Here is a 16,643-nt window from a genome sequence, read left to right as displayed (position 1 = left end):
GGTTTTTTTTTTAAATAGGTAATTAAAGTCTAGAATATGTTACTTTCTTGTAATAAAATGTTTCCCTTTTTTTAAAATAAAGAACTGCATGGACATTTGTGGTGATAGAATTTATCTAAATGTCAATGTTTCTGAGTATTAACCCCACGCCACCTGCTAAAGATCGCACTACCGTAAGAGATTCAAGTGCTAAAAAGGGAGTACTTTGAAATTCAGTTTAAATCCAAAGAGATTGGACTCCCAGGACATCAAAGGTAAACAACTATAACCCTAATAGTAAATGTCTGGTAACCTATTAATGTCATGGATTTCTAAGTTTAACTACACCTATAAATAAATGCACCCAAGAATATGTTTAAAAAGCTTTAAATGCATGGAAATGAGCCAAGAAGCTGCACCTGACTATTTACCATATTTACCATAGATGCAGCTGGTAGAGTAGAGTAGGATGGGCATAAATCTCTCGAATAATACTCTTGAACTTCTCTTTATTTTGTTTAAGCAAGTTTTGTTTGGAGCTGACTACCTTTCGCCTCAATTGTGACACATCACAGGAAATTCTTACTTATCTTTTAGTCGCTTCACTTAACAACCAAGTCAGTTAATCCAGAGAAAATGCATTATTGTGTGTTCGGGAAACAAATACCTGAAAGCTTATTAAAATGTCCTTAGAATTAATATTGATATATTTATTAAGTGATATTAAATTAAATATTTACCTTGTCTATTTGTTTTCACATCACTGGCATTGTAAAATCCATGTTTAATATACTTCTCAGAATTGTCACATCTTGCTTTTTGCAGATAGATTTAAATTTAAAGATGGCTGTTGTCCAAACTGCTTATGCAAATGGGAGTTCTACCCGCTATCTTGAGGACACTATGAAGGTAGCTTTGATTTATATTTACATTTAGGATAAAACTTTGTTTGATAATCTGAATTATACTGTGTGAATATTTTGTTGAATGTTAAAGACGTTGTTAAATTTGTTATGTTTAATAGTTTTTGATTTTGGTAAAGCAAACCACAAGAAGATGAAGAAAAGAAGAATACATAGGTACCTGCAGTTACATCTATAATGAATGACCCTGGTCTATCATTTGTCATGAGAGTGATGCAAGTCAATATCTATGCAAGTCAATAGATAGGCAATCAAATATATCTCACAACTACTTTTCACTGATGTCCAAACTGGAAAGGTTTCTCAGTTGAGCTAACAGAAGAAGTTATGAGGAGGGAGGGTTGACTTCGTAAGGCAGCCCAGTCAGGGCACCCGTTTTATACTTGCACCCTTTCCAGAAGTGCGGAGCTCCATTATCACTATGCATTTAAAATGAAAAGTGAGTGGATAATGAGCTTATAGACATCAAGATACCAAATACCCATCAGGTGGTATCTCTCTATGGTGTGGCCACTCTTCAATCGTCCCCTAACCCTTCATAAACATTTGGCTGATTTTCTTCCTTCCAAGCTTACAGTATCATCCTAGCTAATATTATAAAGTATAATAGCAACTACTGTTCTGCCTTCTTTAATCTGCTATTTTCCTTCTTAAGCCCAAAAAATGTATTTCTTTCTTGAGTGTCTCTTAAATTACCTGGTCATTGCATACCTCAGTTGTAGCTCAGCGTACCTGCATAACGTAAATATTAAGTGCCTCCTTAAGACCATGCTTGGGACATTTCAAATGAAACTCTTGTGTTGCTTTAATAGCTTCTCCTGATTCCAGAATAACCTGAAAAGCGTGGAAAATGTGTTTTTTAATTCAGCCAGGTGAACCGATAGGTATAGGCTGTCAAGAAATATGTTACATATATTTGAATTATGAAGCCATGGCACACTCTCCATCCATATTGTCTCCATCAGTTCCATTCTGGCTTCAATTTGCTATAGCAATTTATTATTCTTGGATATCTTGCTCTTAATTTCATGACTAAATTTGTTAGCTTTCAGACATCTTTAGAAGTAATGAGTTGTCCTCCATGTAAATCCCCTGGAGCCATTTGTGCACCTGTTTTTTTTTAATCTGAATACTTCTCCTAGTGTCACTGCTCAGTTATTCCCAGCATCTGATTTTCTCCTCTATCTATAAATCTGCAATAACTTTTATATCGGCTAATTCTAAAGGAGTGCTAGGCAAGGTGGGATATGTGGCAAATGCAGTAAGGGTTCGAGTGGGCCAACATTTTGCATTATCAGAAACCTATGTACCTCCCGCTATATACATATATGTTCATTCTGTATTTCCTAGTTCTTAGGCAATTTGTATTTTTTGTGTGATTATAGTTAACTACTTCTCATGGTGTTGAATCAGAGTAGCAAGCTTGGACAGCCGCAATAAATCTTGGCCCAATCCCAGTTGACTTGATCAAATGCATTTACATGTATCACATGAATAAAATGGGATAACTTCTTAGTCATCACAATATCTTGTGTGCCAGTCATAGCCTGTGTAAAGTCATTCACTTATCTTCTTGGAATGAATAAAACATGTTTGATCCTATTTTTGAAAATCGGGTTGTGTATGACTTTTTGTAGGCAATGTTCTTGAGTGGTCGTTCTACTAATAAGCAGTTTGTGATCTTCATTTCAAATCAAAATTGGTTAGTATTTCTTTACGTACATGCCACCATATTAAAGCTGCAAAGAGGTGGATTCTGAACAGAAATAGGTGGAAGATGTCGTGGATTATTTTTCCCATTGACTTGCATGGAGTTAGAGGCAATTTTAGATGGGAGATATCATAAATAAAGATTTTTGGGCTTACAAACTCAAGAGTCTCCCGTTTAAATCTAGTCTGTTGGCATATATGTTTTAACAATATAGCAGGTTTTAGAATTAAATATATTGGGGTGGCGGGTCCTGACCACAGGGTAGATGGTTGACTCTCCATGAGCTTCACCACTAAGCTTCTCTAACCAGTCTACTAACCTCTACTGAAATGTGTGCAAGGTAGCTACAAGGGACCCCTGATGAGCGATTCATGACTACCTGTACTAAGGAAACTTGGCTATCAAACGCCGACATGCTGCTGAAAGAAGCCATATGCCCTTCAACACCTCCGCGGCTGCTTCAGTACAGCCTCTGTAATTTGGGCATGAAGCCTCCTGGAATTCCCTGCGCCTGCTGCTGCCCCTGACTGTGTAGACTAGTCCACAGCTTGCAGTCTAGGGCTACGTTTAAGACTCAGTTTAACCAAACCTAGCTCAGAATGTATGACATTGGAACTAAACTAAATGCACCACCAGACTGGGTAGACAAAATATGGTACTTGGAAAAAAATAAGTAGCATGAAATGAAAAACTGTTAACGGAAAGACAAGATTAGAATGTTTGCCTTTCCAAAGTCTGAAGAAGGAGGCAATTTTAACAAATATCTTGTTCTTTGAATACTGAAACTATTCTTGATGGACTTCCAACCATCCTTAAAGTGTCAAATGGCCCACATACTCTGTCAGAGATGCCATCTGAACCATAATGTCCCCGCCCAATCATATTCTGTTTGCTGAGGCGCTAGCATACTCGTACCATACTTCAGATATTTCACAAAGCTAACCTGTTTCCCACCCCTTGTGCTATATTCCCATCTTTGAGTAACCTATCTTAAGTTTAAGGTTTCCATACCGGATACCTTTAAACCAACCCCTTTCCTCTTGTAGGATCAGATTGAAATGCCTGTTCTGTTGTGCCTTTTCTATTTAACAATAGGTCATAATACCTATGTGTAAGCTTTAATTATTTGATATTTTGTATTGATTCTAGCCAACCAAAGTTTGTTTTTTGGTGTAGCAGGTCTTCTGCTTCTGCACACCTCCTGAATTTGTACAACTGTTTTTTCCACATTACTTTAAGAATGCTGGAATTTCAACTGGATAGTTATCCTGTAAAATTCTTTAAATAATTCTACCTTCTTACTTAGCTCTCCCCTTCTATCTTTAGCAGTTTTGGTAAGTAAACTTCAAATTGTCTAACTTTTGAATAGAGACCTAGCTAGAGGGTTCTCCTTTAAGTAATAAGCTAAAAGGTTTACCAAGAACTTTCTAATGTTGAACCCATACAAGTTGAAGCTAAATGGATTTCTGTATATCTTTAATAATCTCTTTACCAAGAGTATCCTTTAGGACCGAGTTCTTAAGTAACTTCACTACAAACGTGTTCATGTCAGCTCCCTCTGAGGATCTGAAATTTCATTTATACAGAAATTGTTTTGTCTTGCATGATTCTCTATCACTCCTTAACTGACAATTATCTGAGCATTTCCTACAGAGGTCAGTTTGTAAATGTTTTTTGTTATTTCATATAAATCTTCTAGTTTTTATTTTAAACTACAGTATGTTGATTGAATTTATTCATCACTCTAATCCGTCAAACTTTCCAAGAAAGTTTTCTCTGATTATTTTGAAAGTAAGTTTTTAAGCTCCCATCCATATGTAGGTGCTACATCTTCTTTTCTACTCTCGCCTCTTCATCTTTTCACCAGGGGAAGGCGGGCGGTCATTTGCTGAGACTGAATATTCTTCTTGGAGAAGTGCCAGCGCAGGAAAAGGACTGAAGAGGGTCTTATCTTAGTAGATAGTTCTTTTCAGCTGTTTGCTGTGCACAGAACACAGTGCAGCAACTTTGCCTCTCAAAGGATTGCAGAGGCTCTCCTCTTAACCTTAATGTGTCAAATACTCATTTTGATTAAGGAACTAGAAGACCAGAAGATTTTTATGCATTTTATACAGTTCTCCAGAAATTCCATCCTCTCTTTGCGGGTTTGCTAAGTGTCCTAATTTAATTATCTCCCTATTTTTTTCTTTAGAGAGAGATTTGCGGACCTTATCTTACTGTCCCATAGTACAGCTGTCTAAGTTTGGCATTCTTCACAAACTTCCTTATATTGACTTCTGATGGAGGCATTTTCTTGTATATGCCATGATAAACTTTTAGGAATCTGTTTGTTGTGAGCTTTTTGTCCATCTCCAAAATGCTCAGATCATTATTACTGATACATTTGATTGAAAATCTATCCATATTTAATTCTCTAACCCAGGAGCCTGCCAATGTTATTACCATTTTTATATATATTTTAGTATATTGTCTGATTTTTATAATATTTTCTTCTTTCTTCATTCCTCTTTTTCTTAGCTAGAGGCCGTTGCAATTTTTCATTGCACTGTATCTAGCTGCCATTCTGATTCCATTATTTACTTACTTACTTATAATCCTGCTCCCTATTTCATACACTTTTAACATTCAAGTTGCTCAACCAAGTTGTGCAACCAAGATTCGGACGCCTGCTCCAGTTGCCGTGCCTTGAACCCAAAGGCCTTCAGGGAGCAATCCCCCAAGCTCTCGGCAGCACGATGTGTGATGCCACCAATGTGTTGATCTCGGTCAAGAGGAAGTCCTGAAATCTACATCGCACTTGTAGTCATTGGCCCATTTGGGTAAGTCCCATCAGAAGTAGAAAAGCAAGAAGTCAGAGGTCTTCGACTTCACCTCGTCCTTCGGCTGACAAGGCGAGACAGCGTCTACGTTCAAGTCATGATTCTGCGGTTGATCCAGCGCATGGGTTGGCTCTGCACATCTCCAAGTTTCTGGGAGCTGGTGCGACCCCCACTCAGCTTCAAGAATTCTATGAGGCCATGCGCCTCATGTTTGAACTGCTCGTTCCCGCAAGCCTGCCTTCAGTCCCTGCAGGCTCGGGAGGGGACCCGTTGGATCCACCCCATCGGCTTTGGCCCCTTGGATCCACGGATGGATCCTGACTCGCGCCTCACCTACCATCTCAACCTTCCCCGATGATGGTCTCAATGCCGGCTCTCCTGGCTGCTCCATCCCCATTCTGATCCTGGACTCTGAGATGGAGCCGGATGGCTGTCACATGAGTCAGACTGGATTCATGCCTTCCAGCCTGGAGCTTGAGACCAACTCCAGCATGCAAAATTGCAGACATTGCACATTCTCGGCGATGGCAAACAGATCTACCCAAGGCTCTCTCCACTGCTGGAAAAGACTTTGCACCACTGTTGGATGGGGATACCATTCCTGATCCGCTAGGCTTCTTCGGCTGAGTTTGTCCACCCTGGCATTCAGAGAGCCCGCCAGGTGTTGAACCACCAGGGAAATGCCTAGCTTTCCAGCCATGTCCAGAGACGCAGGGTCTCTTGACAAAGGATCCACGACCCCACCCTGCCCTGTTTGTTGCAGTACCGTATGGCGGTGGTGTTGTCCATGAACACCTGCACTCGCCTTCCCTTTATGGAGGTTAGAAAGGCTTTCAATGCCAGTCAGATTGCCCAAAGCTGCAGCTGGGTGATGTGGAGTCCGGATTATGCTGGAGACCAGAGGCCTTTGATCTCCACCTCTCAGAGAGCCACCCCATCCCAGGAGAAACGCATCTGTCACTACTGTGAGATCCAGGTGGGGAAGGGAGCAGGGTCTGCCACTGACCAAACGTGGTTTGTCAACTACCACTGCAGATCTTGTGTGGTTCCCTCCGAGATCTGGATCATGTTTGAGAGACTTCCCTAATGCTGCACCCTCTGGAACTTCAAATCCCACTGCAGAGTCTGCATATGCCAGTGGACATGTGTCACCAGCAGGTTGCAGGAGGCCATGAGGCCCATCAGCGTCAGAGTTAGTCTCACCGAAAACCAGGACAGAGGCAGAAACATCAGTATCATATCCTTAATATGCTGAACTCGCTGTTCAGCAGTATAAGCACAAAACATGCATTGTGTCCAGAACAGCTCTGATGAAAGGGAACATCTGAGAGGAAGTCAAGTGTGACTTTGGCATGTTTAAAGTGCACTCCAGCAAATGCAGGAGGTCCACCGTAGTCTGGAGGTGGGAGACAACAGCCTGGGGTGAGCACCCCTACAACAGCCAGTCGCTGAGATAGAGAAAGACTGGCACCCCTAATTTCCGCAGATGAGCTGCAACCACCACCATCACTTTAGTGAACACCTGAGGGGCACTGGTCAGGCCAAAAGGGAGAACAGCGATCTGAATGTGCTTGTGGCCCACTGTGAACTGCAGGTGATGCCTGTGGGCAGGCAGGACGGCAATGTCGGAATGTGTGTCCTACCCTGCAAGTCCAACATCATCACCCAGTCTCGGTTCCAGGGAGCACAAGACCTGAGCAAGGGAGAGCATTTTTAATTTTACCTTCCTGAGGAAGAAACTGGGAGGGCGCAGGTCTAGGATAGGATGAAGGCCTCCGTCCTTTTTAGGCCCCAGAAAGTAGCAGGAATAACCACCTGCATTTAGCGTTGCCAACCTCTTGAAGACTCCCTTAGCTAAGAGAGCCGTCACATCCTGGCGGAGCAAAGAAAGATGGTCCTCTGTCATCCTGTCACAAGCAGGTGGCATGGGGGAGTGGGTAGTCTGGAAGCATCTGATGTAATAGGCCACCAGTGGTGCAGGTGATGGTGGATTCTGATGTCCGTTGGATGTCCATGATGATAATGGAGCAGACCATAATGGCTTAGAGGCTGCGGGTGGATGGGGGGGTGAGGGGGGTTGGTGCTGGTTCACCCTCTGGCTTGGCTGCCCAACTCACAAGGTTTGTGGGTACCATTTCCTCAGCCACAAAGACTGGGATGCTTGCGCGCCACAGTTGCCGGGTGGCTATATAAATTACTGGTAGGTCCTGTGGCAGCGAAAGGCAGATTGGGGGTGGCAAGGGGCAATAGAAAGGCTCGAGGTCCTGGGCAGAGCCCTGATGTCTTTAAAGTGTTTCCACACTGAATCCGCCTTGTCTCCGAAGAGACAGGAGCCATCAAAGGGTATATGAGTATGCAATCCTTGGGGGGGCGTGGCTTGGGCGCCGATGGCGATGGTCGCCTGAGAGCTCGGCTCCGGGACTAAGCCCGGAATTATCCTGAACATCGGAGGCTGAGGGGCACCCCAGACCCCGCATTCGGTTGAGCGAGGCGACGACACCCTGCCGAGGGCCCTGGTGGAGTTTGGACGGAGGTGGCTTTGAAGAAATGCCGAAGTTTGCGGAGTGGCGGAGTGCGACCCAATATGGCGCCCGGACCCCTTTGTCCCCTTGATCGATCCTACGGAGTTGAGGAGGTCTCGCGGATGTCGCCCGGCACCCGGCTTCACTAGCCTCAGTGGTTTTAGACATTGGACATTGGCTGGTTCGGACCCTCTACAGCGGGACCATACTCGATTGGACGACCGGGCGGGTGCCCACGCGTTAGAGGGCGCCGGGCACGGGTGCCCTCAGTTCCAGGCGGTGGTCTGCACCGCGACTCCGCAACTAGCTGCGAGCTCCTGGCCACCCCAACTACATGGATGGCGCGACACTCGGGCGCCACAGGACAACCGGGGGAGTTGGTGGCCCTTGCCCCGGAGCTATAGTGGGTGAACGGGCCTGCCCGACTCGGAGACGGGTGTCTCCGCCCCCTTATCGGTGCCCTCGGACGCCGTGGCGGTGGCGTGAGCCGAAACGGCGGAGTCTCCACAGGCTCTGGAGAAGGAGATCGCCCATTCCGGACTTGAGGGCGAAATCCCGGGAAAGTCGTGCTGGACACTTGCACACGGAGACGCCTACTCCGGGACCTTTGCGGAGAGCCCCTGGCAGCATGGGGAAACCTAAAGGAGCCAAGGGATCCAGCCAGGCCACCTCGGACTCTGAGGCCCAGGACAAGGAAGAGCATGGAGATCCTAAACGACCTGGTGGCGCACCACTCCAGCAACAATTCGACCGTGTACTGGAAGCCATAGAGGCAACTCGGTCGACTCTACAACAGGACATTGCCCAGGTGGCGACTGGCCTGGGCCTCCTTAGGGCAGACCATGGTAAACTCTCAGACCGGGTCAAGGAGGTGGAGAGCACGGTGAAGACTATCGAACCGGCGCAGAGAACCCTGGCTGCGACGATAAAGGATGCCATGTCCCGAATCGAGACCCTCGAACGGAGGGCGGAGGATGCAGAAGGCCGAAACAGGAGGAATAACATTCGGGTAGTGGGCCTGCCGGAAAAGGTTGAGGAAGGCGATATGGTGCGCTACTTGGAGACCTGGCTCCGAGACACGATGGTCCCGGAGGGCCTGTCCTCCTTTTACACTCTAGAACGGGCCCACAGAGTTCCAGCGCGGCCCCCACAGCTGGGACGAGCCCCAAGGCCGGTGGTGGCGCGGTTGCTACATTTCCGGGACAGAGACCTGATCCTAAATGCCGCCAGACACAATGGCCCGTTCCAGGTTGCAAACAGTCAGGTGAATATCTTCCCTGACTATACCTACGAGACGCAGCGCAAGCGGTTCTCCTTCCTGGCGGTTAAGCGTGAACTCAGGAGTGAGGGCATCCAATATTCACTCCTATTTCCCGCGAGGCTCCGAGTCATTGTCGACGACAAAACCCAGTTCTTCGACACCCCGGAGGAGGTCTGTGACTGGCTCGAACTGTACCGAACGGGGAAGGATGGTTATAACGCCTCGACCCATCAGGCGGAGGAGCCGGAACAAAGGAGGCGCTCTAAAAGGGTCAGGAACCGCCGCGGCCGCACGGGAGGGCCCTCGACAGCGGAGACATCATCTGAGCGGAGGGGAGTGTTGGAAGTTCTGTCGGAACTGTCGGGAGCAAGGGGCGAAGACATCGAAGAGGAGGAAGAAAACCCGGGTGCTCAGGGGGCACCATCGGACTCGGAAGACTCAGTGGCAGACAGTACCCACACACCGGTGATCACACCGAAATCGGTGGAGGACCTGTTGGACGGACAAGGGTAATGGGATAGGTTGCCTTGTTTTGGGTGGGGGCCCGACAGGGGGGAGGCGGCTGCCGTTATTTATTGCTGACAATGGGAGAGGGAGGGTTGGGAGGCTTCTGCTCTTGCCCCGAAAGTTTTTGACACAGGGGGGGGCTTATTATAGTCCTGGTGGCCTGGGCGACGAGGGCCCACTGCCTCCGCTCAGCCCGCACCTGGCCCATAAGGCCTACCTACGGTGGCGACCGTAGGACTTGTGGGGTTTTTGGGGTTGTTCTCCGTAGAAGTTTGGATGGGATCTAGATGGTGCAGTTTGGGTCCTGTTCTGGGGTGGTTGGGAGGGGGTTTTGTTGGTTTTTGGGGGGTTTGGTTCTGGTTGGGGAAAATGGCCGCCGTCAGCGCTGGGAGGATTGATGTCTTTTCTTTGTGGGGACCCGGACGGGGAGACTGTGCAAGAACACTCTGGGACAATGGCTGATGTTGCTAACTTGAAATGTATTACTTGGAACGTGAGGGGGCTTCACACTATGTCCAGGCGTCACAGGGTCCACGCTTATTTAGTGCGTAGGGGAGTGCAAATGGCGCTGCTACAGGAAACGCATCTGAACAAGGCGGAAGGGGCGGCGCTTCAGCGTAGGTGGCGAGGGCAGGTCTTTTCCACGGCGTACTCTGCTTATGCCAGGGGGGCGCTAATATGGATCAGGGCAGGAGTCCCCTTCCAGGTCACGAGGACAGTGTTGGACCCAGAGGGGCGTTTCGTGGCCATATCAGGCACGCTGGGAGGGAGGGACTTGAATGTTTGCTGTGTGTATGCCCCTAATGTGGACCAGACTGCCTTCCTTTCCGGGTTATCGGGCTCGTTGGCTCACTTTTTCGCCGGTCCCCTCCTGCTGGGGGGAGACTTTAACTCCGTAGTAGATGTAGACATAGACCGCTCGCATCCCCCGCTCCCCGATTCCCCGGTCCGGCGGACGGCTAAGGGCCGTCAAGATTGGCAGACCCGCTGGGGTTTGACGGATATCTGGAGGGCGCATCACCCCGCGTCTAGAGATTATTCGTACTTTTCGAGCCTTCATGAGCTGCATGTCAGACTGGATGGCTTTCTTGGTTCGTCCGAATTAGTCTCGGCAGCGGTCCGATCGGAGTATTTATCGCGGACCATCTCGGACCATAACCCCCTCCTGCTGGACATTCGCTGGTTCCCCGGGACGCCGGCGGTACCCACCTGGAAGATGCGCCCCGAGATCCTCGAGGACAGTGTCTTCAAGGCAGACCTAGGGGAGAGAATCACGGATTATTTTGCATCCAACGGCGGCTCCGCGAGTACTAGGGCGTTCGAATGGGACGCTTTCAAGGTGGTGGTGAGGGGGTACTGTATCTCTAAGAAGGTGGGCATGCGGCGTGTTATCCTGGCTGATCTAGACGCAGCGGACCGAACGCTCCGCGAGCTCGAAATTAGCCGACCCGGACACCCGGAATTGCAAACACAAACGGTAGAGGCGAGGGAGAAGGTGGCGGTGGAGGTCGAACGGCTCCGCTGTTTCGATTATAAGGCCTACACGGTCCGATCTATAGCGGAGGGCGACAGATCGAGCGCGTTACTGGCGTGGTTGGCCAACCCTACGCGCCAGTCCCAAACGACGACTAGGATGCGTAGGGCGGATGGGACCGAGGTGTGCACCCAACCGGAGATTCTTAATTGCTTCCGGCATTATTACGAATGTTTATACCGCAGTCGCTCCGCGCGTGACCCAGACCGGCTTGATAACTACCTTAGCCCGCTGGAACTCCGCACAGTGGAACAAGAAGTGGCAGACACCCTGGGATCAGACATCGGCTTGGGGGAGATCCGCGGGGCCATCAAACGGATGGCGAGGAACAAGACCCCGGGCCTAGATGGCCTGCCGGTGGAGTTCTATGCAGCTTATGCTGACCTCCTGGCCCCTCGTTTACTGGTGGTCTACAGGGAGGCGAAGAGGCTGGGTCGCCTCCCCGGCTCGATGTGTGAGGCGTTGGTGGTTCCTCTCCTCAAGCCAGGCCGAGACTCGTCTGACCCGGGGTCCTACCGTCCCCTCTCAATGCTGACGGTGGACTACAAAATATTGAGCAGCATCTTGGCCTCGAGGCTGTTAGGACATATGAGCTCCCTAGTACACGAGGACCAAGCCGGTTTCATCCCGCGGCGAAATACGACCATGAACATCCGAAGGTTGTTTCGCTTGCTTGGGGAACCATTCGTGGATGCCCCGTCCCCGGTAGTTTTGTCGGTGGACCTGGAGAAGTCTTTTGATAGCCTGGAGTGGGGCTACTTAAGCGCGGTATTGCGGAAATTCGGCCTCGGGGAGGGATTTATCAAATGGACAGCAGTTCTCTACGCTTCCGCTTCAGCCAGGGTTAGATCGGGCCCTTTGATTTCATCGCGATATCCGGTGGAGCGTGGCACGCGGCAAGGGTGCTCCTTATCCCCGCTTCTTTTTGCTCTAGCGGTGGAGCCACTAGCGATGCATCTTCGCTCGGGAGCCCACTATACGGGCTTATGGACAGCGGCGGGCCCACATTACGTCTCGCTCTATGCGGACGACCTGTTGCTCTTCCTGGAGGATCCGGTCGACGCATTACGGGGAGCGGAATTAGCGCTTACGGAGTTCGGAGACGTCTCAGGCCTACAAGTGAACTGGTCTAAGACCTGCCTCTTCCCGATGCGTAGGGGTGTCCCCACTCCGGCGCTAAGTAAGGAGATCAGATGGGAACCCGACTGCTTTAAATACCTTGGGGTAATTGTGTACCACGACCAGCCCGACCTCCTAGACGGAAACATTGCCCGTTGCATACGAGCACTCCGAGGCAGCATGGACTTTTGGGCCACGCTGCCGCTTTCCGTGGCAGGACGCATCGCCCTGCTCAAAATGGTGGCGCTCCCCCGATTATTGTATTACTTTCGGACTTTGCCGATCTGGGTCCCGCCGGCTACGTTTCGCCGCTTGCGTTCTATGGTGGTCGGGTTCCTTTGGGGCACGGGCCGGCGGCGGGTGGCCCTCAATACCCTGATGAGGCCGAAGGACGAGGGGGGGCTCGCTGTGCCGGACTTCGAGAAGTATTACCTAGCGGCGCAGCTCCAGACATACACCCAGGAGATAGCCAGGGAGTTCAGAGGCCCGGAAGACGGTAGAGGGACGGGTATGGCCAGGCACGTCCTCTCCTTTATCGCGCTGCGACAGCGTTTAGTCCTTCGGGACCTGTCGATGGAGGAGCGGACTATCCGACTCTGTTGGAATCGGGCTCATAACAGAGGTCACCTGCGGACCCCTTATGCACCTGAAATTCCATTGGGGATGCTGACGGCCCTCCCCCACGGAGGAGACTGGTCGCGACTGGCGGACTGGGAGGATTCGGGTTTACAGCTCGTCGGGGACCTGTATGAGGACGGAGTGCTCCTGTCCTTTCAGGACCTCATTGACCGCTTTGGGATCCCCCGGGGCGACTTCCTGCTGCACTCGGCCATTGTGCGAGTGATCCAGGCGCACTGGCAAAACGGACTGGAGGAACCTCAATTGTCCCAGGTGTGCCAGTATGTAATGATGTCGGCGGGCACAGTGAAGGCGGTCACTTGCCTTTACGGCAGGCTGATTACCGAGGGGTTGGTCCCTCTCGCCACACTGAAGTCCCGCTGGGAAGAGGACATCGGTAGGGAGATCCCGGAGACGGCCTGGTCCCAGCTGGTGAGGCGAGCATGGAAGGGTACACGTAGCGCCCGTTTCCAACTGGTCCACTATTATGTTCTCCATAGGGCGTACCTGACCCCGGTTAAGATCAGGCGTTATTTTGCCACGGCTTCGGCGGAATGCCCTAGGTGCCCGGCTCAGGAGGCGGACCTCCTACACATGCTATGGGCCTGTCCAGGATTGACGTCCTACTGGCAGGAGGTGGCGGCGACTTTGGAAGAGGTGACGGGGAGGCACTTATCGTTCGATGCGGCGGTAGGGCTATTGCACTGGTTCCCCCATACCCCCCGGAATAAAATCACCAGTAAATTTATCGACCTGGGGCTCCTACTTGCTAAGCGAGAGGTGACCAGGAACTGGAAGGCACGTGCTGGTCCTACGGGCAGCAGATGGCACGGTGAACTTTTGAAATGGGCGGCGGGTGAGAGCGCGCTGCGATATCAGTTGGCTTGGAGGCAAAGCAATGAGAAGGCGCAGGAGGCCGCGTTAGAATGGGAAACGCTGGTGCAGGCCCTCAGGGATTATTGTGCCCCCAGCGACTCCGAAAGCGAAGAAGCAACTAGACCCGAGTCCCGTTAGACACTAGCATTAACAGCACTATTACCTTCCCCGTGGGTCAAGCAGGGGATCCTAAAGTGATAAGCTCCCTGGCGCTGATGGTGGGGGGGGGGGGAGGGGGGAGTTTCACAATGACTGGAAGTTTGAGGGGGGGGTATCTTTTTGGGGGTTGGGGTTTGTTTAGAAAAGCAGATGACGGACAGTGTGTTATCCGGACCAGCTCCCGCACCCTACTGACCCCAGCTACATTCGCCGCCCAACCCCAGGGATATGGGCTGCTTGGCTGTATAGCAATGCAATGGAAGGGGGTCGGTGGGCTATATCTTGTAAAAGTTGGCTATAATATGTTGCTGGTCGTTACTGTATTGTTGTACTGATTCCTGCAATAAAAATATATTTAAAAAAAAAAAAAAAAAAATGAGTATGCAATCCTTGGACATCTCCAGAAAAGCCAGTTGTCCTCAGCCAGGAGTGGCTTCATAAGCCCACTGTCGATTAAACCACCCTGCCCACGAGTTGGTGGCATTCAGTTCACAACGTATGGTGAACTTGGCTGCATCCCTCCCATCAGAAACAACCTATGAGAGAATGGCCTGGGCCTCCTCTGGGATCGTCGGCAGCACCTGCGCAAATGTGGGAGTAGTGGCCCAAAGGGTTCACAGTCTGCAGTGTCAGGCTAATCTGCCCAGCCTCTTGGATTCCCTATCCAGGGGTGCGGAAGGGAAAGCGCCATGGGAAGAGGAGGCTAGGACCACCAAGCTCTCAGGTGTAGGGTGCTGTGTGAGGGGAAGTTTGGGTCCTCTAGAGCTCGGTGGTGGGCAGTTGTCCTGTTCACAAGAGCCCCTGTGTGTCTTGGATCAGGTCCCAAGTAGGACGTCAGTAAGAGCTTCATTAGAAGGGAGACACGGTTCGGGGAGGCAAGATGGCCGCTGTGGCTTTGTAGAAGTCAGTCGCTAGTTCTCTCTCTCCCACCCTAGATGGAAACGGGTTTGTGAATACGGTGAACACGGAGATACGGGGATGTGGATCTTGGTTGGTGTACTATCCCGATTTACAGCAGGATTTCGCTGGACAACTTTTGCTAACAGAGGGGCAGCTCTTTTCGATTGCTGGAGAAAAGTAGTCACTGCTTCTGAAGTAGCTCGCAAGATGTCACAGAGAAGCAAAATGAACAAAGACAAGGATAAATCATCCGGGCCGATTAAAGCCCAAGCAGTAAAGGAGGGCGCGATTCCAAAGATGCCAGGAAATATTGTTAAGAAACAGTCGGATCAGATTAACCGACCCGCTAAAATAACCTTGCTAAAGAATACGGAGAAACAGGAGAAGAAGCTCGAACCAAAGCCTGAGACCCGACTTACAGCGAGCAAAGCTGCGAGAGAGACAGTCTCAGAGACGGAAGCAAAACGCCAGCGAGCACAAGCGCTCACAACAAAGGAACAAATGCGGCAAGCTACATTACCGGAATCGTTTTCAGCAAAGTCACTCCCGCTCATTCAGGTACAAGCGCCTGACCCCCGGCAGCCCGGTGCAGCGAGTGGCGATCCATTTCCAGGGCAGAATGATACAGGATCTCCGAAATTGGCAAACGGGCTCGATGCAGATGCCGGAAGCACAGCGCAGCAGCAAACCGCGAGGACGCAGAGCGTCGAGGGCCCGGTTGCTGGGCAACCACGGGAGGCTGCAGGGAACAGCACGCAGCAAGCAGAGGAGAGCGCGGAGGGTGAAAAGACGAGCGAGGAGGACGCTAGCTCAAGAGGTAATGCGCTGGAACAGCTTGAAAAGCGCAATAATAGTCAAATGTTAGACGCATTGAGAAACGTGGAACTTGGGATTAGCGCTAAAACTTTACTGCACACTGTTCCAAGCTGGGGAAGTACACAGAGCCTAAGGGACCAGCAAGATCTTGTATATGGCCAGGAGAATGGTAGAGGAGGAGGAAGAGAGGACAGAGGCGCCAGGGGAGGCTCGCCCGAGTTCTTTTCAGTTAATGAGGGATCTGATACCACAGACATTAGCGGGCCAGAAAACGAGGAAGAGGGAACCAGCACGGATCAGTCATCAGATTCTGAAACAAGTAAAGACTCTAGGGACCAAACGACTAGAAAGAAAAAAAGAGCTGGAATAAGAAAAGAAGGAAGATGGTCTAGAAGCAGCATGAATAAGAAATTGTCATGGGACTATTCTGCAACATCAGAGACATATCAAGAAAGAGATCCGAATGAGGGTGAAAATGAGGAAACAGGGAAACCGCAAAATGTGACACTGGAAATGTTATTCGGCACTCTGAAACAGATGCACTCTGAGGCTAGAGCAGAAAGTAGGAGAGCAAAAAGAGACACAAAGAAGTTACAAGCCTCTCTTAGAAGAGTAAGCAGAAAACAGGAAGAGGTTGAAGCAAGGGTGACGCAAGTGGAAGAAAGAACTGGTAGAGTGGAGGATGAGGTAACAGACTGGAAAACATTCAAGGCAGAACAAGAAAAAGTGGTGGAGGACTTGCAATGGAAGTTGGAAGACTTTGAAAACCGTCAAAGGCGAAGCAATGTGAGACTTTTGGGACTGGAGGAAGGGCGAGAGGGCCAGGACCCTAGAGGTTATGTGGTAAAAATACTCACTGAGGCTTTTCCAGATTCTAAATGGCAATGGGACCTAGAGGT

General features: G+C 49.8%; 1 protein-coding gene across 2 annotated transcripts in view; it reads left to right on the top strand.

Moving 5' to 3' along the window:
* The window catches only part of PGM3 (phosphoglucomutase 3), a 230,705-nt gene that overhangs the window by 122,532 nt on the left and 91,530 nt on the right, over positions 1-16,643 (top strand). For both annotated transcript variants that reach the window (XM_086926556.1, XM_086926555.1), the window contains one exon: positions 805-888. In XM_086926556.1, coding sequence (XP_086782682.1) covers positions 805-888 — 84 coding nt within the window. The remainder of the gene's footprint in view (positions 1-804; positions 889-16,643) is intronic.

The sequence above is a fragment of the Lissotriton vulgaris genome, chromosome 6 (assembly GCF_964263255.1).
Source record: "Lissotriton vulgaris chromosome 6, aLisVul1.2, whole genome shotgun sequence".
Classification (NCBI taxonomy): Eukaryota; Metazoa; Chordata; class Amphibia; order Caudata; family Salamandridae; genus Lissotriton; species Lissotriton vulgaris.
The sequence above is the reverse complement of the archived record's forward strand: the minus strand, read 5'-3'. Positions and strand labels throughout refer to the sequence as shown.